Below are 26,958 nucleotides of genomic sequence, written 5' to 3' on the forward strand. Positions count from 1 at the left end.
ACCTTCCCCACGTGACTTGCACGTGAGGGGTAAATATGTAATATCGCGTTTCCTAATTACTGAAATGGTACCTAACGTTTGCACGATATTGCTAGTTTCATACCTATATGTTTCTTAATTACTTAAATGGTACCTAATGTTTAGTTATTAGTTTATTTTATTTTATTTTGTTTTCTTAATTTGTTTTATTTTTCTTTTATAAAAATTCTCCAAAACTTGTTATAATTTAATGAAAATAGTCAGAATACACTTATAATCCACTCAAAAATAATACCAAATAGCTATTTTATAACAACATATAAGTTTTAAAGTTCACGAATAACCAAAAATAGCAATAAAGTATCATAAAACAATTTTAAAAAATTTTGCGAGGAATTTTTTTTTTATTTAAATTCCGGAAATACCGCAATGGTAATACCAGAAATACAAGTCAGTATTTACTGCGATACGAAGCTTAAAGCAATGTTTTAAATACCCGTAAATACCGGTTGATATTTCTGGTATTCCTGGATATTTCTGGTATTACCGTTGCGGTATTTCTGAAATTTTTAAAAAAGAATATTTTATTTTATTTTTAAAATTGTTTTTATGATACTTTATTACTATTTTTGGTTATTCGTGAACTTTAAAACTTATATTTTGTTATGAAATAACTATTTAGTATTATTTTTTAGTGGATTTTAGGTGCATTTTGACTATTTTCATTAAATTATAACAAGTTTTGAAGAATTTTTATTAAAGAAAAATAAAACAAATTAAAAAAATATATAAAAAAATTAATAACTAAACATTATGTACCATTTAAGTAATTAAGAAACATATAGGTATGAAACCAGCAATATCATGCAAACGTTAGGTACCATTTTAGTAATTAAGAAACGCGATATTACATATTTATCCCTCACGTGCAAGTTATGTGAGGGAGATTTTAACGGCCAACTGACGGCGTTAGCCTCCAGTATGGTCTGAGTGGAGATTTGCATACGTTGGATATGATCAGCGTAATTTCGAAAGGAAAGGTATGAAACCAGTAATATGGCGCAAACGTGAAGTACCATTTCAGTAATTAACTCTAATAGATATCTTGCTTGCTGCCTAAGTCGATCCTTTACCATGTTAACAATTATTATTAAAATATAAAAGAATTATGATAATTAAATAAAAGACAATAAGGCTTTTAATAGCCTTAAAAGAGAACAACTAAACTAAAGGACTACATTGTGTTTTATTGTGATATTGAGCTACGTCCCTATTTATAAGAGAATTTGTAAGCTAAATAAGGAAACAAATAAATGTTTTTCTTCTTGTCCAAGTTGAGATCTTTTAACGAGGGAAGTGATGACATTTATTTTGATCTCATGATTTCTTTCTTTTCTAAGACTCCCCCTCAAGTTGGAGTGTTTGTTTTTCTTGCGTATTCAATTAGAACCAGGCTTTTTCTTCTTGCGGGTTCAATTTCTTGAACCCAACTTTTTTTCTCGCGGGTTTTAACAAAATCAGACACTTCATATGTCATTGTATTTATTGCCCCACAATCGAAAATCCATGCCCGTTTTTATTATCACAATCTTTTCAGACTACATAAGCATTTCCTTTATAAACTAATGGGCCCAATTTGTCATCTAAACTTGATGAGTTTAAATAATTCAACTTATCAAACCCATTTTTTTTTAGCCCAAACCTTAAAGTTATTGTAATCTCATTAACGGCGATGTTTATGAACAGTAATTGTTCATCAGCATTATTTATATAAAGTTACGTAATTTGTAAACAAATTAGAGGTTGGAAAAAGTGGTTTGAGATTCTGCCGTTGGATTTTGTGATCCCTGGTTCGACTCCAAGGGCCTTTTAATTCGTTTTTGCCTTTTCAGGGTTAATATTTTACTGCCACCTGTAGGTAATATTTTTGTATCTCATTCATCTTTAATTCTTTATGCTTTTCATTCATCAATTAACATACAACATATTCTTTTTTTGTTCTATATGTGTCTTCATTTATTTTATTTTTGAGATTTTCTTATTAACAAAGATTTGATATTGGGTGGACAAATATATGATACGTTTACATTCAACATTTATTTTATTTTTGAGATTTTCTTATTAACAAAGATTTGATACGGGGTTACAATATACCATTATAATTAATACATGATTTTTGCTAAAACGTTAGAATAAGATGAATTAAAATTTCAAAGTGTAGTATAATAACTGACCTTTTTGTAGAGGTTTTCATCGCCTATGGAATGAAAGAACTGGGAAATATTTATAAGAGTGATGATGGTGAAAATTTTGGAGTGCTGGTGGCATTCATTCCAATATAGTAACCTGTCCGTTTTAAATGTAAAAGACCCACGTGGAAGCTATTTAACCCATTAGGGGAGAAAATTGATATGGTTGGACCAGAATTATTTTCTAATAACTTTGGCACTTTGAAAATTGCCATGATGTAAGTAATTGTCCCCATTCACCATCATCATATGCATGGGCTGCCTTTTGTTTGATATAAAGGTCATTGCAAAAGGTTTCTCAGATTATCCAAACTCCAAAAAATGTCCAAAATTAGCATATGCTTGAAATTAGGTTCAATGTGCTTATGAGTATGTAATGCGTTTCATATTTATATTATGGTGGGAATGGCATATGTTTTGTACCTATAGAAACCATCTGCAGGAAACATTAGATGATGTGATAGTTGCATTAGTGGCTCAACTCTACCAAATAAATTGTAGTTGGTTGTGATGGGTCTCATTAGTTGCTTAGCTCAATAGGTATAGGTACATACTGCATTGTCACAAGTTAATCAGTTTATATATTTTCTTTTTTCTGCAGATTTCATATCGGCTGGTTTTAGAGAAATCTGTCACAAAGTCATAAGATAAATGCAAAAAAGGTTTTTTGTGAACTATTCTTTTATATGTCTTTGACTTTATTTAATTTTGGTCACTATCTATATTTTTTTTTGTATCTAACACTACTGATATTGTAATGTCATAAGAAACTCTATTAGAATGGAAGATGAAAGTTTCACCTCACTTAGGTCAGGAATCACAGCAAAGGCAATACGCATCAGAGCTTTAAGAAGATGGATTCCACGATTCCAAACACACATCACTATTGACAAATAGTCAAATATGTAAAGCACTAATCATTCTATAAAGCACAAAAAATGTTATAAAAAAGGTCATTTTAGAGTTTCCTTTACCTTATTTTATGAATAAGATATATGTTTTACTTTGGCCTTCTTTATTCACAACGACCATTCTTCGTGTATGTGTTGCAGAGCATGGGCTTCAAACACCATAGATGATCAAACAAATTATCACGGAATGAGGGTCATCAGCTACTCAGGTAAGGTCACACATATAAGTTAATAATAAATAAAAGAAGGTGAGTTTTAGCATCAAAACATTTATATACAGTAACCGAAATTTTTTAACTAAATGCAGAGAGGCCGCAACTTCAGTCGACAACCAACATGTTTCTATTCCTCAATCTAGAAATTCCAAAGACTGAAAACCTTCTAAACAGGTCAAACCCATCGTACTTAAATACATGAATTTTAAAATATTAGCTTTTGTTGTGGTTTTAGGGAGGTTTAGTATGTTGAGTAAAATCTGATGATAAATTGATACTTTGACTTTGCAATCTCTTTGGCAATAATAGAACTTGCTGCCATGTTTGCCCTTAAGCCATGCTGTATGTCATCGCCATGTTCCAAACTATTTTGGTATTATTTATAGTTTTATACTACATTTTCGCAATACATTGGTTGTTTGGAAGCTGCATTGAAACTTTTTCTTTTTGTTTTTTTTACTGATTTCTAGGGGTTGTTTGAAAGCTATTTGGGGCCTGTTTAATGGTTGTTTGGATCTAATGCAGATTATAAGATCAACATTTCAAAAAGGCTCAAAAAGGCACGAAACAATGATTGATACAAATATATGCCTGCCACAAGACGTGAAAATAGTTCAACATTAGCATAACTAGCTCCAAACCCTTTGTAAAGATGTCCATGATGGGTTACATATGAAAGTCATGGCACACTCTGTAGCTAAAACTTGCAACAAATCTTTTGTAAACATATTCATGATTAGTTAGATACAAAGATCATGACATGATAGTGGTTGTAAGTAAAGTGGAACACTAACTTTTGTGAAAAACTCATATCCACATCTAATCCTCCCGTAGTTTACTGTATGTAACATATACTTCTTATATGACGTCGGACAAACCATCAACAATATGACAAGTTAGCGCCACGCAACGCGCGGGTAGATCTTCCTAGTTATTATTATTAGTTATATCTTTAAAAATAAGATATTATTGGGAACTAGAGTCATAATCAACACACCCTGTTGCTTTCCACCGAACCTCTCCCTTGTGAAAAATTACAATTTACAAGATCTTTATTTTGGGAATATCTTCTATTTGTTGCAAGAAATCGGTTTGGGGTATTTTGAAATTTGAACACACAATTTATCCAAAACAAAATTAATTAGGTAAGCAACGGTATATAAATAATTTCTAGAAAGACAAATTATATACATACTAAAATGCAATACAAAAAGTACAAGTTCATATGGTTTAGATACAACATTCTTTCTTTTTTTTTTCTCAAATTTCATTTTTTACCCCTTATAATTTATATTTTTTAATTTTTAACCTCTAAAGTTTTTAACTTCTAGCTTTTGCCCTCATTAAAGTTTTCGGTTTCAGTTTTTTGACACCAAACTTTTGGTTTCTCGTGTTTACATCAAACAACTTTCACACATTTATAAATTTACTTTTAAACATTTAGTTTTGATTAATTTTCTCTGTTTCGTATATATAGCAGTTTTTAATAACTTGCATTATTTTTACATATTACGTTCATGTAAAATTTAAAGCAAGACAATATATTACATCACTGTTCATGAGAGTGTCATTGTTTGGATTAATATAGTTATTAATTTGTTTTATGTTTTTATACATCCAATTATTTTTAAGATTTTGCTAACTATAGCCCCCAACAAAAACAAAAGTAAGTCGTCGTCGACTGCATTTGACCTGTTGTTCTAAAGTTTTTTTTTCTTTTTTGCGCTAACTCAAGTCTCGAATAAGCTATGTACTAAAACACGTTTCTTTTGTACTATTATTTTCTAAAAAATTTCAATATAATCAACTTACGGACAATTGCCAAGTGCCCAACCCGTAGTCATTTAACAACTTACAATTGTTTACATATGTATCTACGTAATAAAAGAAGTAAAAATTTTTTTTGAAAGAAACCATTTATGAGTATGGAGATTTTTAGAAATAAAATGTCTAAGAAACTAAACTAGCACGATACATGCGTAATGAAGTGGTGATCGTGACAGCCACAATGTGGTGGTGGCAGCGACAGATAGTAGTGATAACGACGTTAGTGGTGTCAGCATCGAGTGGTTTAGATAATTGATGTAAAAGGTTAATAACGATATTTTAAAAGAACTAACAGATTAAAACCGAGTTGATAACAAACTTCCTCAGGATAACTAAAATTACATGGCGTACATCTGGAAAAAAAACGCGGCAACGCGTGGGGTAAACATTCTAGTTAATACTAATACTACATCATAATCCCCTCCGTCCTATACTCCATCAAACTCGTCTATTTTTTAAAAAATTCAAAGTCAAACTTTACCAATTTTGATAAAAAAAATATTTTTATACGTGTTATATAATAATTGATGAAAGCCAAACTAATAAAATACACATTTAAACGTTGAAACAATGGGTATAGTGTCTTTTACATAATTCGAACACATACTCATATTATATACGAGCGCGGTGTCCGCGCAATCCGGTGACAGTAGTGGGGAAGGCGGTCTAGTGGTGTCGGTGATGGTACCATTCGCGGTGGTGGCGGTGTCGAGTGGTGTAAGTTGATGTAATTGTGATAGTGGAAATTTTTAGAGAATAAGGGGCTTAAAGTGTTAATTATTAAAATAAATGTTTAAAGTGTAAAATAAGTTTTTATTTTTAAAAATAAAATATCAAAAAAATATACATAATTTGATAATTTTATACTTTAAGAAATATATATTATTAAGACTAAACTCCATAAAAAAACAAAAAAAACAACAATTTTCATTCTCACCATTCTCTTCCATTTATAGAGAATGGAGAAAAAGGAAACCATTATCACTTCTCTCTTTCCCTTTCCATTCTCTAATACAAAAAACTAGAGAAGTAATTTTTATTTCCTTTCTCCCTTTTCCATTTTATTCTATCAAACACCTGCAAAGTTGTCTAGATTGAATTGAAACAGAATGGTGGTGGTGAGTTTTTTCATACAATTAACTTGAATATGTATCAGTTTATTGTTTGTATGTATAGATCTCTCGAATAGTCGTTAATAAAAAATAAAAAAATCTTCCAGATAGTTAAATATCCGGTCAAACTATCATATATGATCCTTTATGATTAAGAAAGTACTAAAATACCCTCACGTGAGGAGCTTTAAAGGAGCAGTCAACAAGTCAAAGGATTAAACGTGAAACTCATCCTCCTATAAAGGATGATCCATGATGTTTTTGAAAAATAAAGACAAAACATGATTATTTGAGTAAACCACAGGGAAAAGTTATGTCGTTTACTCTATGGGTATGTTTGGCAGCAAGCTTTTAGGAACTTTTAGGAGTTACAAGCTTCAAGCTTTTAAGAAAAAGCTGATACCTTTGAAAAAGTTATGTTTGGTTAAAGAGCTTTAAGCTTTTAAATTTGATCAAAAAGCTGCATATCTAAACGCTAACTAGTCTAGCGTTTCAAACTAGCTAGAGGCTTTTGACACACTAATTACATAAATGACCTGCGAATGTTCTCAAATACTATACGGTGTCATAACATATTTGATGGACCCTTACATATCCAATCCAATACTGTATAATATAAATGATAGGGAGGATGCTTAAACTGAGCGGAGTGGACCTTCCTTCCCCCGACCCTCGCCCTCCCTCGCCGACCGTCGCCCCCCACACCACCCCCGTCGACCGACAACCCATTCGCCCGACTTCTCCCTCTCGCCCTTTCTTCCTTTGACCATCACATTGACCGAGGTGGAGTGAATGCCTACCGGCTAGTTTGACCAAAATAAATATAAAAAAAAATTTCCCCTTTTTTTTAAAACAAATCCTTTCCATTCCATTTCCCTTTTACAATTCACACACACATATCCCTTTCTTCTTCCTTTTTTACTTTCATCTTCTTCATCTTTAACCAAAAATGTTTCCAAACAACAACTTCAACAACAACCCTTTTACCCCGGGTAATCGTAGTCAACGTCCAAATAACCCAAATCAACAACCCGATATTTTAAACGACCTTAATTTACTCAATAACCCACAACTTTTCCAATTGATTCAACATATGTCTACTAATCAACAAATGGGTATGGGTATGGGTCCGGGTATGGGTATGGGTGGTTCGAGCCAACATGAAACTTTTGGTGGATCGTCTAGCCAACAAAACACTCCCGGTTCATTTTTTGATCGTCAAAGGCTAGTTGAGACTCCACCACTAGATTCTCAAGATGATGATGTTGTTCAAGAGACACAACCACCCCCTCAACCATCAAAACCAAGGCGGCATAGGAAAAAAGTGGCCGGCGAAGACGAACCACGGCCAAGAAATGTCATACAAACGTGGTTACCATCGGAAGAAATGAATTTAGCTACGGCTTGGCTATCGGTGACCGAAAACCCGGAATGTGGTATTTTTCCTTTTACGCATACTATTTTCTATTATATATAAATATGCCCATTTTTTTTATAAAAAAAAACTGTTTCGTTTTATTATATATTAAGTCTAATTATGTTTAATATATATATATATATATATGTATGTACATTTCATTTTATTATGTTTTATTATGTCTAGTATATATATGTATATATATATGTACATTTCATTTTATTATGTTTAATTATGTCTAATCTATATATGTACATATATTACTTTTTATTATGTGTAATTATGTTTTATATATATACAGTTCGAAGTTTTATCTCGTAGACAAAAGCACTGTGAGGACCAATCTCGGTGAACCCACAGCCAAAAGGTCGAAGACTTCATCATCCACCGACCCAGTGGCTAGTCAAGGGTCGGATGCTAGGGTCAACTTTGACCTTAACTCGTTTGAAGAGTTGGGTGATAATGATGATGAGCCGGGGCTTCAAGAACGACCCATTGGTAGGGACGCATCAAAGAAAGCGTCGAGAGGGGAAGCCGGGTCGAGCTCGGGAGGCAAGGGGAAAGGAAAAGGTAAGTATATGGAGACATTTGAAGGAATTGCGAAAAAGTTGGATAAGTTGTTTGATATGAGCTCGAAGAAAATTGAGTTGAAGGAAAAGAAAGTTAAGATCATGGAAGAAGACCGCGATTGGAAGTTGTTGGGTACCGACTATTCCCACCTTGAAAAGCCGGAGCGAAGCATCATGGAACGTAAAAAACAAGCCCTTCGTGAAAAATATTTGTCTTGATTAGTTTTTATATTTAATAACTTTGTTATTTTTATGAACTTTTTTATTTTTCGAACTTTGTTATTTTTCGCACTTTGTTATTTTAAGAACTTTGTTATTTTTATGATTAACTAGTAGTAATTTTAATTATGTTTAATAAATTTGTTTATGTTTAAAATATATATGTATTTCCTTTTTATTATAACAAAGTTTACAAAAAAATCAAAAATAAAATTAAATCAATCATTACCACATGCCACATGGCACAAGTCGCTCACTCCTTAAAAACCCACCCATTTTCACCTTTTTTGAGGGGCAACTCTTTTTATCCCACATGACACATGGCACAAGTCGCCCCCTCCTTCCCCCTACACCACTCCTCTTAGTCTTATGGGCCATGGTAATGCTTTGGACAACAAAGCATTTGAAAAAAGTCTTTAAGTTTCAAGTTCCAATAGCAACTTTAACATTAAAAGGTAAAACATAATATATTTTTTTTAAGTGAAAAACACTTTGATTTTTTTCTTTATAATTATTTTTTTAAACAGAAAATGATCAAAAGTTCTTTATAATTATTTGAGTAAGGATTTAATAACTTTTGATAATGTCTATAATGATAATTTTACACATTTTATTAAAAGTTATAGCTACTCTACCAAACATAAAAATACATTTATGAGCTACAACTACCAGCTAACAGCCAACCACTAGTTTTCTAAATTTGTGATCCATATGACCAACGGCAAGACTTTAAAACCCGGCCCCATATTCGAAGCAAAGAAACGTCGTTATAAGATTTGGCTTCTTCAACGCCCTCTCAGTGGCCTGGATGCCATACTTGGTATGCATATATATCTATGTATTGTATATACGACATATTGTTGTTGTTTGTTTGTTTTTTCCTCAAATTAGTAATAAACCTAGTACTTTATGATTTGATTTAAACTTGATAATTTCCCCAACATTCCCATACATTTAAACAATGAACATAAACATAAACATAATCCTTCAAACATGTTCCTTTTTTTAGAACGTCGGAGTTAGTTATTGAAATTGCGTTAAAAAAATCATTGAAAAGATGCCCCTGAGTTTGACCCAACTTGATCAGATTTTCAGACTTCGACCGACTTACATAAAGTCTGCCTCGAGTACTCGGCCAAGTTTTATATAGATACATATATATATAGTTTTGTTGTTTATGATTGGCTTATTAATTATGACCTACGTACAGCTGCCCAGGGTCACAAACTCAACCGTGAAAGAATTATATCCGAAGCTCAAGAATTGGGTCTGAGCTTGGAATCTATTGCACCATTTTTGAATGGTTTCTCAACAACTGATACTACTACTACTGGTCAGTCCGTACTTCTTCTTCTGCTAATGTTTAATTAGTATAAGGATGTTTCAAATGTTTCTGTTTATTAGCTTGTTACTCCATATTATTTTGGATTTTGTATAACATGTCGGGTGGCAGTGGAAAGTATACTTCTGTTTCTTTAATGAAGTATCCTTTCAAATTGTAGTCGTGTGTGAGACAATAGTGGTTAGGATGTCGCAGTTTCGCCTGATGTCCTTTCTGGTTTGAACCTCCCCTAATAAGGCAGTGCTAAGCACGGCTTTCAAAACCATGGTGACTGGCCTTTTGCTATTTAGGTGATGGTATGCACTGCAGGGACAAGGCAGCACCTTTCACCTTTTAGGCATTTTTAGAGAATTATGCCGTCTGTGAATGAAAGACTTTTTCTTAGTATCATAATGGGCCTCTGGGTTGGCCCTTTTTTAATCCCTGTAAATGAAAATAAAGGGTTTCCCTGTATCTTCCATAGCAGCACAATTGAGCAGGAATAGTAAAGGGAAAAATGAGGATGATGATGATGATTGATACTGGCGCAACTTATCTTCCTTGATATGTTAATGTTTAATCTTTTGTTTTAGTGATTTTTTTTTTGTTTATTTTTGTACGCGTAATAAAATCAATCAATAGGTACCAATGCTGAAGTGGAAGGAGGATCCAAGGGCTCTGCTGCAGATCCAACAGAACCAATTGGTGAGTTGCGCTACTTCTGCTAAAAGTTAACTCCATTCGTCCTTATAATCAATACCTGATGAAGAGACGAATAAAGCCAGGACCAGACCCGCCGGGCCTGGTTCTAGGTGGACATTTCTTTGGTCTGATCCTTCAAAAGTTTGGTGTGGGTTACCTTTTACCCTAAAAACAGGCATATTAGAAGCCGTTGTTCCAGGCCTGATCCAGTCCCTAATTGGCCCAATCTGTTTGGTTTGTCTTAAGCCTGGACCAACCTAACATGGTGGTTCTCTTCGTACCATTTTTACAATGAAAGTAAATGTTGTCAGAAAACAACAAATTAAGTTATTTATGTAGAAGATACGGTCTTACAAATTTGAACTTACTAAAAAGATAGTGAAATATGTGCCCCCCTTGATACAATGTTCATTCATGAATCTAGCTATTTTCATCATATGCTTATATTGCAAAAGGTGGTTAAATTTGCTGTTTTGAAGTTTATCCTATTGATTTGCAGGTCAATACTGATGTTTTATTTTACTATGGATTGAGCTTATAGTTCGCTGTTATCTCATCCAGGTTAAGAATCTGAATTTGATGCTTCTAATGGGATTTTGGTTGTGATCATGGTCTTACCTGTTTAGGGCATTTCACATTTTCTTTTTCTTGATCTTATCGGATAAATAACATGTGTTTCTTTGTGTAGAAGAACTTAAAAGAATACCATCTTGGCATATGTTTTCTGTAAATAGAAAAAATGTCATAGGGCTCAATAATGATGTTACAGCTCAAAATTCGACCCGTCACTTATGAATAGACATATTCGGGTTACATTTTGTTTTTTGATGGGTCAAAGTAAAAGATAAAAATAGATTACAAGGAAGCACGTCAAGCGTGTCCTGAAATAACAAAACATAACCCAAATTCACTATGCTAGTTACCCTTTTAAAAAGTTTATCCTTTTTTACCAAAAACTTGTTTTTGCTGAACCAACTTCACTTAATTAACCCTAACTGCTTTGACTTGTACAATCAATTACTTGTCATGCTTCACTTGTGTGCAAAATTATAAAACAACAATGCTCCTTTAGGGTTTCACTTACACAAACAACATTAGTTTCCACATGCAACTAATGTGATAATAGACTATTGGGTCATTTTAATATGAACATTTAAAGTGGGTAATGCTAGACGTTTATCGACTTATCGTGGATTGGACTGAATAGTTTCTGCCATCCGACCTGTTCTCAGGATCTCATTAAATATTTATGATAAAATATGTAAATATAGCTTATATAAGTGATGTAAAAACAAGATTAACAAGGTCATATGATAGATAGATTAAATAAGTTTAATACAGCAATAGATTGACACCCAAAAGTAGTATGAGATACTAATAACAAAAATACAGGCAACAAAGGGTATAGAATGTCAAGGTTGAAATTCTAGGTTGTAGGAGACACAAATATATTGGCATCTTCACTTCTTCTTTGCCCCCTTTTCGTTAAGGTGTCCATCTTTGCCCCTTTTTTTCATCTTCATGATTCTCCAAAATTAGTCCCTTCTCTTCCTATGATATTCCTGCAGTAAAGTGTCATTAAAAAACATTACATTTGGGACTCTGATGAATAAATAGTACTAAAATAACTTGGAATCCAGAAAACATACCTAACCTAAGCAGTACGCCCAAGGGTTAGCTTGGCGGTATAAACAACATTCCAGATGTCAACGGCGCGCCACTTACTGATGGCAGTGTTAAATGTGTACTTATGTAGCATCCATGGGAAAGGGCCAGAGCCATCGTCATCATCAGAATCATAGGCGTGATGTTGTGTAACTAGGGTGATGTTGACTTTTGTGCCTACTTGTTGCACATAACATTGTCCATCAAAGAAAAAAATGTTTGGGCTGATCTTATCTTTAGGTGTAGTAGAAACATGTCGATACGAGGTCCAATCTTCCTTAATTTGAAACAAGCTTATCTTAGCCACACGTGTCAATTAATCATTCCCTCGATCTGTGCGTCTAACCAATAATATCGCCCACCCATCCAAACCGAAGTAGGTTTCGACGATGGATCGCTTCAAGTCATCTAGGGTAAACATACTAAATGCAAGGCTGAAAGTAAGCTCGGTAAATTCATCGGTAGGTGGACATTTATAAATTGATTCACCTAGCCTAGTCGATACAAGTAGCATTCCTAGGTCACTAGCCCTAATGAGATCATCATTACCACCATCAGGATGTATACTTTCCTGGGCTTCAAGCAAGCGGGCATGACTGACATGCCACTGATCATTTCCATTTGCAGAAGTATAACGAAAGTGCCTAAGGATTTCATCTTCGCCGAACTCGGCAGTTACAATCTTATAGGTGATATCATTCATAACAGTGGCACGTGGTTCAAAGACAAAATTTGCAGTATCAACATTTAAGTAATGGCCGTCAATGATTTCAGGGACATTGATGACATGAATTTGATTTGTTCCTATATTGATAACAAATAAATTAAAGACTTTTGGGGGATTGAAATACCTTAGTAGCACCAATGAATTTTGAACACTTAACCAAATTTCACCTTCTGGTTCTATCCGCCCTTGAAGAAGCCTACCCAAATCGATTATCTTCGTCATCGAGTCCGATTCCCTTATACAATAAAGTACCCCAACTTTGTTCTTGGGTTGGAAGATGGCATGTGCAATCAACCAATTAGATGCCGAGGATTCAGCCATATTGTTGTACACTTCTGAAAATGGTTTTGATTTAATCAAACTTTTGAATTGCTTACTTAGATACTTTAGTTGGTTTATCTCAGAAAAGTCGAATCGGGACAAGATGGATTCAGAAACTTCTACTGGTAAATCAGGAAATCCATCCTCTTTTAAATCCTGAGCCATAAATCCTGAGCCATTGATTAATGATGATTGAACTGAAATAAAATGCGAGGAATTTGGGGGTTTTGGTTTATGGTAACAAAATAGGGTTTGTGGTGTTTGTTTAGTTTAGTTTTTTTTTTTTTATTTCCCCAACTTTTGAAAGGGTGTTTGGATTTGGTTATTATAGTATACGATATATTCCATTTCCTTATTTATTTGTTTTTCAAAATTGTATATACTCTCTCATCACTTGGTTTAACTAATGTAATACTGGACGTAATTTATCTTTGTTTGGACATGTTTTTCTATAATATTTTGATTTACTATTCAACCCATGAAGTTGTGTATCCTTAATTTGTCATGATAGAGGGTAACCGGGGCTATGGGTCCGTTAAATTTTTGTAGTATAATTTACCAAAAAAAAGGATGTATTTTTTATTGGTGCTACGGGTCAAATAAATATGTGATAACGGTCAATGTAACTAATTGTAAGCTTTCTAAATTTTTTCTCGAAAATATAACTTATAAAGATGTATTTGTACAAATAAATATGTAAAGAATACGACCAAAAGTGTCAAAAACTCTTAAAATCCGTCAAAAATAGACAAATCTTTTTTTAAAAAAAGCTAAAACTTGCAACAATCTAGACGTTATCATTAATTTACAGTGATACAAGAGTAGCGGAAAAAAAAATGTACTACAAGTCACATCCAATCTTGGTTCCGTCACTGAACATAACCATACCTGTTACTCACATTAACCATACCTGTTACTCACGTTATAAAAAGGATAAAATGTTGTTAGTCTTAGAACAACATAAATTTAGTCACGTAATCTAATTGAATTGGAATGGTATGGGTAATAGTAAAATAAATATTTCTTACATCAAAATTTTCAATCTTTTATGATAACTTTTATTTATCTATACTTTTATACTTCTTATTAAAAATTATCAACCCACGTTGAAAGTTTACAAGATTTGAAACATGCGATTTTACCCTTTTACCCCTCCTTCCCTTATTCCATACATTTATTCTCCCTATTGTTTTCTTTTTGCCACAAAAATACACACACCTCCACTGTTGTCCTCAAAGCCCAACCATCACCTCCAACGTCCATCGCCTCCACCTTCGTTCAACACCACCACCGTCGTTGAACGTCCCCATGAGACCCACATCACCCCTCGATCTAGACGACATGTCAATGGTATTCGCCGTAACGTGTAGGTACCATGTTCGTAGTACTTTATAAGACATTCTCATTTATGTTGAAAAAGTTAAAAAAAAATTAAAATGCAACATATTCATATTACCCCTCTTATTATATAGAGTAAATTTTTTTGTCACCACTTTTACACTATATATTATAATATCTAAGTCATCTTTTTTATATCAATTATTTTTATCAATTAGCGTCGCCACCACCTATAATACTCGCCGTCACTACCACCAATCGTTGTCACCATCGCATCTTCGCCGTTGCATTGTGAGATTAACCTCTCAAATTATAGATAAAGGGCATACTACCTGATTATTTATGCTAACAAAGTATATGATATAGTAAGTTAGCTTTTCTGGAACCAACCCCTATCGCGGGTCCATTAATGCCTCTGGGGAGTCATAAATCACGAAAACTAATAACCCCATCTTCATTTCGCTCTACTTATTTATAATAATAGTACCTATCAAAGGGAATTAACGAACACACATTTGTTAGCAAAAATCCTATAAGTTTAATTCCAAACAATAGAGTGTACATTAGTTCAAAGAGATCTAATAGATTTTTTGAAAGACAATAAACGTATCATGTCATATTATATTTCCCTCATAATCATATTGTTTTATAAACATACTAGGTTTTTGACCCGCGCGATGCACGAGCTGTATAAAAAACTATATAATACCCTTAATATATGAAGAAACGATAGCGAACATATTTCATTAAAATAACGTGATGTGAACTATATAAATAGTTTAGTAACATATAAACATATGGTTGAACAGAAATAGATTCAACCAAAAGCTTGACAAAATATGAACTTAAAGAGATAGAAGGATTTAAGCTATTAAGCTATACTTTAAATTACCATTAAGAATTTAGTAATATGTTTTTCTTCTAGTAATTCTAGTAAATTGCCTTTTGTTGCCAATAAATGATCTACATCTAGAACATGTATCATGTAGTCGTCTTGTTACAACAGAACTCAAAGACATACAATTTGATCCTTAATGTAGAGTGACAATTCCACTACATTTCTCTCCAAAAAAGTTAAAAGTCACATGAAAAATTACAATTGGCTGGATATATAAATCAAAGAGGATAATTTGACTATGCCTTATGTGTTGAATGTTCTTCTTAACATCCAAAAAGTAAAACAGTTATATTCATTTGAAGGTGTTGCTGCGATTTTTAGAAATGGATTATCAACACCATGGTGGTTTTAATTTTTGTTTAATCTAATTGGCTAATCCAGAAGAGGTAGAATGTGCCATTCCAAAAGAGGAAGAAAAAGAAAATTAGGATGTAGAATTTGGTTTAAGGGTGGGGTAGGTCTCGGACTCCGGGTGATTTACAATTACTTGAATTTATATGACTCAATTTTTTTTTTGGTTTTGCTAAATGAAACCCTAAGGGTTTTTGTTAAAGTCTATTAATTAGTTGTACGTTTACCATAAAACCCATCTTATTTGTACTTACCGGCTATTGGCAAAGAAGAAAGTATACACCAAGGTAGTTTTTATACTTAAAAGAGGATATTGTTTATTAAAAAAAAAGTTAAAATTTGGAACATATATTCAAGGTGTAGTTAATATAATGTTAAGATTTATGAGTTTCGATGTTATCTTTTAACTAATTAAATCTCTTTTTTACACTTAATTTGTTTTATTTTTGTATATTCATATAGTTTTGAAAACTTCCGTATAATCATCATAAGAAGAAAAGGAAAAGAACTTTATGTAATGTTGAATAAAAAAGATAATGAAATATCATTAGGTATAGACGTGTTTTTTTAGTTAAAGAGAAGATATCATTTTATCTAATGAGAAGATCTTAGATTTCTACAATATATTTATTTATTTATTAATTAATTAATATATATATAAGTTCATTTTTTTTCTAAATATATAGTTTATTTTTGAAAAAAATATGGAGTTGACACATAGGTTAAAATCCTATGTGGCATTTTTTCAATATAATTTTAGATTGCAAGAGGGCTTTAAAAAGCTTTGTTAACTACTTTTTTATAAAAGTAATAGATAGATAGATATATCTATATCTATTATTATGACCAATAACCATAGATTATATATCCCATTCGTAAAAAAAAAAAAAATTCCCCGTTGAATTTGCCATTTGGTTTTGCTATTTGTTACTTTTAAGTAATTATCAAATTATGGAGACTTGTAGAGTTGTAGTCGTATCAATTAGTTTTCAGAGTTTATTACACTATGGCTATGGGTAAAAAGAAATTGTCGTGTATATGATGATGTATGAATTTTCGTTTTACATATAGCATTTTAATTACCTGTTAGACTATATCTACCAAAACTTCTAATTTTATACGTTTTATTGTAAGTTGTCTCTCAATATAACAATCATATGATGTCATGACATTTGTTGACCTATTTGGAAGTATTAATCCAACGCATGGGCATTGAAACATCAGGTTGTTCAATAGATATGCCCCGCAGCCAGTTACTTTTGTTTCTTTTTTCTATCTTCAAAGAATCGTTATTTCAATCGTTGGTCAACAAAACCCAAGTCAAGCATCATATAAGATGAACGCATACAAATTATTACAAATAAGATGCGACAGAAAATAGAGACATATCTTGTGTATAAACTATATCTGAATATTAAGAAATGAAATAATGAAACAACTGAATAATGCATTTATAAATAGTAATAATTATGATGTCACATTTCCATAAAATCAAACTAAAAAAGGGTTGATATCGACTCAAGTTCATACATAAAAAAAACTTTGTATGGTGTCAATAAACTCACTTCCGAAACAATAACTTGACGGAATCATCTTGAGAACATATCTTTTAAGATTTGCTTTACACCATCTATACCTGATTCTAAAGGTAGCCTATAACACTACATGTACCAGGTATCCACTGCCTACACTGACCGCTGTACCTAACTCTTCAATCTTTAAAGGTTACCTCTGAGCTTGATCGATTGTACTTGTTGCCCCTGCAGTAATACTGCTTGGGCCAGCACCATTCTCAGGTGGAGGTGAGGTGCCCCATTTCCCTTCTGGTTCCTGTGGCTCGAGTACAACCACCCCACCATCAGTCAGTCCTAGTGCAAATTGGTTGGCTTCGGTTGGATGTGCAGCAATCACGAGTGGATACACCCTTGAACTGCAATGGACAGTGTCAAAATTTTGAGGTGGCAAAATCGCAAGTCAGTCAAAACAGGTTCAGTTTAAAACGGGTAATTATTGACCCAAAACATCCCCTATCCAAAAAATTGGAAGTCATTTATCAGAAATATTATATTTTAAAATATCCTTTTCCTGAGAAAGCATTTGAGAGTCAAATATGCAAAATTTAAAGTATTTCCATAATAAGAGTGGGGTAGTGATATTCATACAACAAAGTTTAACCATCTACAAAAAAAATACAGATTTTAATGCATAAAGTGCCGTATCTATTCAAAGATATGGGTGACTATCATTTAATTTCATGACCCTAGAGAGATACTCACTTTGGATTGGATGGCAAGTATGAGGTGGAACTGATTCGGCATCGTAATCTGAGTGTTGATGCAGTAAGAATACCAACACTTCCATCCTCAAAACTCACGTAAACTGACTGGCTATCGCACGAATAAGTAGCATGTGTAATCAAACCACTAGTTTCTGGAGGGACCCACTGTTCAAGAGATAATAAACTTAGGTATCATAAAATAGATATCCAAAAAGGAACTTACAAGATGAATAGTTACAAACAAGACTGACCTGCTTGGGGTGTTCAAGTTTAGGCGCTTCATAGACGGCTATCTGAGTTTCATGGACAACTAGCAGATGCGTCTGATCATTGTGAAATTGTACACGAGTATCCACTACAGGGGCTGCAACACGTCCAGGTGGAATTTGCAAGTGTTTATTGGTTTGCTTCTCCCATCCCTCTGTGCTCCAAACACACAACTGCACAAGATAAATCTATTAGCAGAAATACAAATCTCCGACAATAAATATTCAGTTTCTGTGCTCCAAACACACAACTGCACAAGATAAATCTATTAGTAGAAATACAAATCTCCGACAAGAAATACTCGGTGCTTTTTCTGAAGTTAACATTTTATAAAACAAATAATAATTGACCAGACCCAAGTTGCTATTGCTAAAAGGCCGTCCAATTTTCTCACCTGGGAATCGGCGCCAGAAGATACTAACACATTAAGCACATTAGAGAAGGCCAAGCCTGTAATCCTTTTATTATGGCCCTTAAGCTTAGTTTTGACCTGTTCAGAAAATAGTAAATGTTACTTTGTTCTTTAAATACTCGAATAAATCAAGTTTTCAATTTTAATTATAGTACCAACCTCATCGATGCGGACATTGTATATCTGAATAGAAGAGTCTTCCATGCCTATGGCTATAATATTATTGTCTTGTGGATGGAATGCCAAAAAGGTAGCAGCAGGTGGAGGTGGCATGAATGTTGTCATAGTCTGCATATTATATGAAAGCGATAAATAAATGGTCAGGGCGATGACTAAGATAATACTCTAGTTTATTTCGTATTTAGAAAAAAAGCAGGAATGTGTTACCTTAAAGGTCATCATATTAAATAAAGAGATCTTCCCCCCTGACGCAGACATGACATAAGAGTCATTTTTTGACAGTGCAAAGCACGGAACAGCTTCTTCCGGGTTTGTATCACTAATTACATTGGTCATCAAGATACCACTTGTCGGTTGCCATAACTGAGGGACAACACTGGCAGTAGCCTAAAAGAGGCAAAGAAAGGGTAAGAGCCACAATTAGCTTAGCATCAACTATAGGAATAAGAACAAAAAAGCATTAACTGTGGGATTTATAACAAAACCGCAGATACCTTCGCAGTTGAATTCCGGTCATTTCTCTGCCACTTCCATAGTTTATGGACGGCATTGGATGCTAGAGCCAATATAGCAAGTCCTGAATTAGTGTAAATCAACCTTGAAACCTGTAACGTGAACATGAAGGAGGATACTTGATTGAGTTTGATAAAAAAAAAATTAAACCATCGGAGAAATACAATCATAGTAGAACAACAAAATACCCGCATTGCCGAAGATGTTGTATCTGGAAGCCTCAGGGAGCGGCATTCTGATGCTTCTGTGATTTCTGTCAGTTTCCATATTCTCGATTTGTCCATTGACTCATCTCCGATTCTTGGCTTAACATCAACCAAACTCCGATTGTCAACATTCTACAAGTAGCACCCATGCAAAAATTGAAAAATGTTAACATCATTAGATGGATAAACACTTCAGGAAAAAAAAAATTAGCATCTGATTTACCAAAAATATATCATTTCTCACCATTGCAACCATTGAGGGCGCTGGTGTAACTCTATCCATAATGCTTGGTCCAGCAGAAGCATTAGCAGCACCAAATGTACTCATTGCAGAGCTCTGTTCATATGGTGCAAAGAAAGGAGCAAAAATATAATTCTAAAGTATGAAACATATCACCAGGCATAGGTCAAAAAGGACAGGTCGGTTGGGTTGGGTGCAAGTGACAATGGGTCGGGCCAGACGGAGACTTTAGGAATGGCTAGGGTCGGTTTGGATTGATCTAAATATTTCTTATCCAAAAAACTAATTAACTTCTTCTCATCACTAGTGTGTAAGACTTGATACCAAAAATTGTGATCATCCATCCGGTAAAATGTGAAATCTCGGTAAAATGATTTAGGAGGTTATAAGCTAAATATATTTAAACCGTTAGAAATCATTCATAACCCTAATCAACAGGGTCTTAATCATTTAATGGATCAATTATGCCAAATCTACTACGTTATCTACCTTTACAACAGACGCAGATGCAACTCTGGAGGGGTCAAAAGAACGATTCTCCATGGTTCTTAGTAGCCTCATCCCATCTGGATTCGCAAGAATTTTGATGCCATTCTCACTTGTTGAGACAGCCAAAAGAAGCCCTTCCTTGTTAAATCGTATGCAAGGAGTAGCCTGTCGATATTATAATATTTTAGGAAGCAACATAAATGCTAAATACAAAAGTCACGAAAGTGAAAGTATATATCATGTAAAGATAATAATATCAACAGTAAGCGTATGGTAAGTACCGGTAGCCCGCCATCAGCATCAACAGTTGTCAATAAGTTAACATTATCCATATCCCAAAATTTAACCAGAAACTCATCACCAGCAGCAAGAAACCGATTTTTGGTTGTATCAAATTGCACAACCCCAACGGATCGCTTCCCGAGCCCGTTATATGTACGCTTAACGGCTCCTTCACTTTCATTCCATTCGACAATGTGTGATTCCCCTTCCTTATTTGTACCGCACGAAAATAACCTATCATGTGAACATATCATGTTTTAGTTAGCATCAGGAATAGACAGTATGCACCCCAATCTCAAAATAAGAACAAATTCGAGGATTTTTCAAACCTTGTTCCATCTGCATTGTATGCCATGGTGGTCGATGAATGACCTGGTGCATTATAGTCAACTCTTGAACCCATATTGTCATACAACCATGCTTTTATTTTCCCATCGGTTGCCGTCGAGAATATAAACTATTGAATCAATTAATAGATAAATTAGAATAGTCACAAATTTTCAGGAGAAGTAACTCAATATTTGAAAAACTTAGTTGTACCTGAATGTTTTCTTTATAATGTGGGCATACAGAATACACAGGTGCTTCATGACCCTCAAATGTATACTGTTTATTTCCCGTCACTGCATCCCAAACCCTTATTAACTTGTCTTCCCCACAAGTCACAATGCAAAGTTGTTTGTTAGGGTAAGAGAAGGCGAGATCATTAACACTGCCTACATGAGCATCGATCTGTAAAAATAATTATGTAGAAGATGTTATTTATATGGAATCTATATGCATTTAATACACAACAAACTACTATAAAGGAAAAGGGGGAAAAGATGTAGAAGATGTTATTTATACGGAATAGTATGCATTTAATACACAACAAAGCAACTACTATAAAGAAAAAGAGGAGAGAATGAACCTCCAAGTGATTTCGGATATCATCACCACCATGGTAAGAGTATATCTGCACAATATGCTTCGAGTATGCGACGCCTATATTAAATTTTATGATAAGTTAAATGAAACTAACAAAAATAAGCATTAGGTGTTTTGAGTCTGCCACACTGGTTGATAGTTTGAATCTTTCCAAAAGAAATAAATAAACATCAACATACCAAATAGAGTCCCATCAGGGCACCAGGTAACTCGATTGACTGATGCAGAATAGTCACTAGACAAAGAGGCCTGGCACAAGAGTCAAAGGTCAAAAAATGTAATCACAATACAATCAATTTTAGTTAGGGTTGTAAGGCAAACCTGCAAAGGCATTGTGCAAGCACCAAGATCCCAAACCTTGAAATTCTTATGGGCAAGCTTTTCTCTACTACCGAGTTCCCATATCATGATATCTCCGGTGCTTGTTCCTACTGTAAATAGAAACACACACACACAAAAAAACAAAAAAAAAAGGAAAAAGAATGACAGTGAGACAATCACAACTAATGAAAAGTAAAAAAGTCATGTCTAAGGCATGAAAACCAACCAAGGAGCAGAATCTGCTGTACTGGATGAAAATCCATGCTCTTAACTACTGAACCCTGATTTAGGGTCATCACTACAGCTTTAGGTAAATCATCAGATGAGTAAGAGCTTTGACCGTGACTCTGACCACTGTAACCAACAGGCAAGATATTAACCGGCAGATGATTGACCTGGTAACAAAACACAGATGGGTCAGAATCAAGAACCACCTGTATCATCTAAAAGTAGATAGAAGCTTCGTGATATCAAGGTTTATAAAGAACAGGCAAAGTTGTATACTTCATCAGAAATGCCGAATGTTCTTGTTCTCTTCAATACATGTTCAGAGTCGGCTGTTTGATAGTCAACAGCAGGATTGTTGGTTGGGGGAGTCCTAGGGCGCTTTAATAAAGCTGATGTGAAGAAAGATGGGTATTATTATATAAAAACGAAAATCTTTGGCAGCAATTGAAACTAATATTTTATAAAATATATTATGTACCAGGGTTATTTGCAGGATTGAAACCAAGAGGACCAGCAGAAGCCGATGCATGAGGCACTGGGGAGGGATTCGCCATCCAACCAGCTAGAGATGTAGGAAGAGCTGCTGCTGGTGCAGGCTGAAACGGCTTTTTAAGAAGGAAAAGACGTTATTAGGAGCACAAAAATACATTAAGACAAAAAATTAAATTCAACTTACAAACAGTAAAGATCAAGAAAATTGTATCCACTTACTCCATGAGCACCTAAAGGTGGAAAGCCTGCTGGCTTTGGCACAGCACCCATTAATGGATTATTCACAGGGGACGGAGCCCTTGCCCCATTAGGTTGTGATTGTCCACAAGAATGGTCAATAAACAAAGTTTTTATGTCTGGATTCGGCTTCGGGTTCTTACACAGCTGATGTTGCCAGTTCAAACTGCAAATAAAAAAGAAAAGTCAAAGACTAAAATCATGAAATTGAAGTCAACCCCGGATGCGGATATAAAACTGAACCTTTGATTGATAAGAGTACGCAATCTTGAATTTTTTAAAGTTGGAAAGTTTAGCTTATCCCGAAACAAAGGATTCGCTTCAATCAGCTTTTTAAGCTCGCCCAACATTATACCCCTGGCAGATTTGGTGTCTCCATATTTGGATAATTGCTCGTTGTCTCTGTATGTATTATTATTTTATTAGAAACCACGACAGGTATACAGCAAAGCTTTGATAGATAATACGTTTCAAGAAAAACACGTCGCTACCTGAAGTTCTCGAGAGTCAAAAGCTGTGTTATTTCTTTAAAAAGATCTTCATTAAAAGCTGAAAACACCTTCAAATCCTTCACTAGAACCTCAACAGCTTTGGCACGATCCTTCCTACAAATTCAACAAATAACAAGAATCTATCACATGAGTACAAATATGACCCCATTAAAGGTTTCAAACCAGACCCGAATCCATCCGAAGCAAAAGTTAAATACATAAATACCTACATGACAAAGCAACATCACAACTAAGTAAACAGAACCAATGTATTAAAAGCTTTTGCCTTTGTCGATCATTTATACCATTTCTAGTTTTATATATATAAATCGCTACACGACAAAGTAAAGGCTGTCACAACTAAGTGAATACGTAAAAACAATGCATTAAAAGCTCTCGACTTTGCCTATCAGTTATATCATTTCCAGATTTATAGCTAACATCATGCGATAAATGACAGATATACTACACAAAAGAAAAACGAACGTACTTATCCAGAGCTTCTAGATACTTCTGCTTTCGTATCTCAAAGAATATCTTCATTGAATATCTGTTATCATCCACTTTCGTGAATCCGGAAAGATACTTTTCCACCTCATCCCACTCTCCATTCGTCACCATTTCCTCAAAGTAACGAATGTTAAAGAAAAAGCCAGATTCTTGCTCCAACCTTAACAACAAAACAAACTCAATTACGTATCACTACAACACCATAACCAAACCTCAACATAAATTACACATTTGTTCTAATCCTAGTTTTAGCACAATCTATGTAAAACAAAATATATATATATATATATATAATTATAAACTTTTACCTGTGAACGGTCTCCTTAAACTTCTCTTCATCAAGAAACTGAAGTATTAAAAACACAAGCTCTCTGCTTAGGGAAGACATAGCTTTCCTATATTTCCCACACTGCATATATAATATAATCAAAATTAACTAAATCTACATTTAAAACTATAAACTAATAATTAAAATTATATTTAAAGTATTAATATTTTTAACTATTAAAATTAAATAATTCTAAGAAATATAATAAAACTTATTTCTGTAACAATTCAGCTAAAAATAAACCCTAATTCCAACTATTGATCCAAAAAATAGTCAGTTTTCATAAATATACATATAAATGCTATATACACATAGATACATACATATATATATACACACACCAAATAAATTACATACATGTATATTATCAACAATAATAAATCAACAGATATGATAAATATATACAAATATAAATCTAATATGTATATATGTAATAATTATGGATAAATAAATATATAGATACAGAAAAGATAGATGATTGGCTACCTGATGATTATAGAGACAGATCTGATGTGTGTGTGTGTATATAATATGTATATATATTTCTTCTCGGTCCTCTTTTTTGTTCTAGAGAGAGAAAGATAAAGCAGAGAACAAGAAAGAAGAAGAACAAAGAGATGTGAATTTTGAAGAACAGAGACATTATATATATACGAGTTAAACTACGAGATGATAGGGGAGTTGAAAATGATAAGTAAGTCCACTTATTACGATACGTTATCAAATGAGAGGTTGTGAGCCTTTGTTTTATTACGGAGTGTATTGCTATATTATTATTATTTTTTTTTATTAATCTGTTTCTAAATTATAAGTTCTTGTTGTAGGTTATTTTTGTATTTAATGTTCAAATAAATAATGTACTTGAGAAAATATTAGAGTTATGTACGCGCGCAATTCGACGGTGTAACAACGGTGGCGGTGGCGGTGACGGTGACGGATGATGACGACGCGCGGTGGTGGCGTCGGTGGCAATTAGTGTAGGTCATTGATATAATATGGTTTTGATGGATTGTTGAAACTTAAATTCAACAAAATGAGTTTTGATTTATAATATACGAGAGCAAGTATCCGCGAGTTGCAACGATGAGATGGTGGGGTTGATAGGTCATAGAGTGTGATAGTCAAATACCTTAGCCGTACGGGTTCCGTACTCGGATTTGAAAATTCGTCGAAGGTATATCGAATGACATCTCTAATGAAAGAGCATGAAATTTTAAGAACACCCATATAATTTTTATAATTTATCGATATACGGTTTTTGAGATAAAATATTTTGAATAAATTGGAAGAATAAATGATTTATGGGGGAGAGAAAAAAAATGATTGGTTGAGATTTGAGAAAAGGTGTTAGGTAAATATAGAATTGATATATGGGCATTTTGGGAAAATAAATGTTGAAACTTAAAATGTAGACAGAGAATATTTGCTTTATAATATAGTATAGAAGTATAGATATAGATATATGGATTGAGATCATCTAAAGTTGTAGATAACTTTATTTGTAAAGTTGTGAATTTTGACCTTTGGATTAAAATCAATAGTCAAGATCAAAAATTGATATTTAGATTTTGACCTTTGATTTTAATCCAAATGTCAAAATCACTCCAACTTTATTGGTAAAGTTAGTTATAACTTTAGATAATCTTTATCCTAGATATATACATATATATATACTTAAAGGGTACCCGCGTGATGCGGCGGTGTAATAGCAGCGACAGTGGTGGCGGTGACGTGCGGCGGTCTCAGAGGTGGCGGCGATATAATGGTAGCGGTGGTGGTCGTGGTGATTGGTGGTAGTGGCATTGGTGGCGGCTATTGATGGTTGTGGCGGCGGTGAGTATTGTAGATTATTTATGTAATGTGGTTTTAATGAATTATTAAAACTTAAAACTCAACAAAAATGTTATTTGCTTTATAATATACGAGCATGGTACCTGCGCAATGCGGCGGTGGTGGGGAAGACAATCTGGTGGTGGCATTGATAGGGTTTTACTTTGCTAGAGACGAAAATGGTTGAAGGGCATAATTGGTATATCACGTGAGAGAGTGCTTAGCAAGGAAGATTATTTAAGGGCATTTTTGTCTTATCAGATTCTTAATTAAGTTAAAGGAGGAATCCAGTTTGCTTTATAAGATATTATAGATAAAAGAACACTCGCGCAATGTGGCAATGGTGACGGTGATGGCGTGCGGCGGTGGCTATTTAATAATGGCAGCGGTGGTGGTGGCGCACTGTTGCAGCGGCGATGGTGGTGGTGGTGGCGATGATTGGTGGTGGTAGCAGTGACGGCAAGTAATGTAGGGTATTGATGTAATGCGGTCTTGATGAGTTGTTGAAACTTAAAATTAAAAAGAAAAAGAAAAAAAGAAAAACTATTTGTTTTACAATAGGTTATTGATGTATGTTTGGGTTGATTTAATTAATTAATTTTACTTCGTTGGCCATGCGTTTTTGTATAAGTTGAACAATGACATTTAATGTATAGTTATATTACAAAGTACTAGATTGTCAAAACATGATAATTAAATATTAGATTGTTAAAATATGATGATTATATGTCATGTGCTCTTTAAAAGATAAATGATCATATGTGATGAGTAAATTGTGAAAGAACATTATATCAATAAAGCAATAGTGATAAATGAAATGGAAATGATAAATTATCTTAATTAAATAGCTTAATAATCTACTAATACATTAAGAATGTGACATATGGTATTCACTAATTCTCTTT

The 26,958-nt window shown here is 33.7% G+C and overlaps 3 protein-coding genes across 3 annotated transcripts; 1 reads left to right on the plus strand and 2 right to left on the minus strand.

The window, feature by feature from the left end:
- Positions 1-9,208: 9,208 nt before the first annotated feature.
- On the plus strand, positions 9,209-11,343 carry LOC122598281. The gene is made up of 4 exons (XM_043770877.1): positions 9,209-9,318; positions 9,709-9,831; positions 10,462-10,524; positions 11,021-11,343. The coding sequence occupies exons 1-4, from the start codon at positions 9,210-9,212 to the stop codon at positions 11,029-11,031; spliced, it is 306 nt and encodes a 101-aa protein (XP_043626812.1). The 5' UTR covers position 9,209; the 3' UTR covers positions 11,032-11,343.
- A 464-nt stretch (positions 11,344-11,807) lies between these two features.
- Positions 11,808-13,515, minus strand: LOC122596171. Its single transcript, XM_043768700.1, has 2 exons — positions 12,171-13,515; positions 11,808-12,083 (listed from the first exon to the last, which is right to left on the minus strand). The coding sequence occupies exon 1, from the start codon at positions 13,397-13,399 to the stop codon at positions 12,503-12,505; it is 897 nt and encodes a 298-aa protein (XP_043624635.1). The 5' UTR covers positions 13,400-13,515; the 3' UTR covers positions 11,808-12,083; positions 12,171-12,502.
- Positions 13,516-17,248: 3,733 nt separating this feature from the next.
- Positions 17,249-24,805, minus strand: LOC122594978 (topless-related protein 4-like). The gene is made up of 25 exons (XM_043767261.1): positions 24,710-24,805; positions 24,204-24,304; positions 23,876-24,055; positions 23,386-23,499; positions 23,138-23,296; positions 22,877-23,060; positions 22,644-22,770; positions 22,442-22,554; positions 22,164-22,332; positions 21,938-22,047; positions 21,796-21,865; positions 21,600-21,673; positions 21,230-21,421; positions 21,019-21,146; positions 20,689-20,923; positions 20,408-20,572; positions 19,922-20,014; positions 19,660-19,809; positions 19,453-19,563; positions 19,166-19,345; positions 18,938-19,066; positions 18,761-18,856; positions 18,351-18,539; positions 18,098-18,264; positions 17,249-17,751 (listed from the first exon to the last, which is right to left on the minus strand). The coding sequence occupies exons 2-25, from the start codon at positions 24,281-24,283 to the stop codon at positions 17,547-17,549; spliced, it is 3,420 nt and encodes a 1,139-aa protein (XP_043623196.1). The 5' UTR covers positions 24,284-24,304; positions 24,710-24,805; the 3' UTR covers positions 17,249-17,546.
- Between the last annotated feature and the right edge of the window lie 2,153 nt (positions 24,806-26,958).

Source organism: Erigeron canadensis, chromosome 4 (assembly GCF_010389155.1).
Source record: "Erigeron canadensis isolate Cc75 chromosome 4, C_canadensis_v1, whole genome shotgun sequence".
In the NCBI taxonomy this organism is placed as follows: domain Eukaryota; kingdom Viridiplantae; phylum Streptophyta; class Magnoliopsida; order Asterales; family Asteraceae; genus Erigeron; species Erigeron canadensis.

Bases quoted from the DNA above. Each gene is read 5' to 3' on its own strand.
- LOC122594978 (XM_043767261.1), bottom strand. From the start codon at position 24,283: ATGTCTTCCCTAAGCAGAGAGCTTGTGTTTTTAATACTTCAGTTTCTT. The intron at 23,061-23,137 runs GTTCAGTTTTAT...TTTTATTTGCAG, and splicing joins CGTACTCTTATCAATCAAAG to TTTGAACTGGCAACATCAGC. The intron at 22,048-22,163 runs GTTGGTTTTCAT...TTCTATTTACAG, and splicing joins ACAGCAGATTCTGCTCCTTG to TAGGAACAAGCACCGGAGAT.
- LOC122596171 (XM_043768700.1), bottom strand. From the start codon at position 13,399: ATGGCTCAGGATTTAAAAGAGGATGGATTTCCTGATTTACCAGTAGAA.
- LOC122598281 (XM_043770877.1), top strand. From the start codon at position 9,210: ATGACCAACGGCAAGACTTTAAAACCCGGCCCCATATTCGAAGCAAAG. The intron at 9,319-9,708 runs GTATGCATATAT...ACCTACGTACAG, and splicing joins TGGCCTGGATGCCATACTTG to CTGCCCAGGGTCACAAACTC. The intron at 9,832-10,461 runs GTCAGTCCGTAC...ATCAATCAATAG, and splicing joins AACTGATACTACTACTACTG to GTACCAATGCTGAAGTGGAA.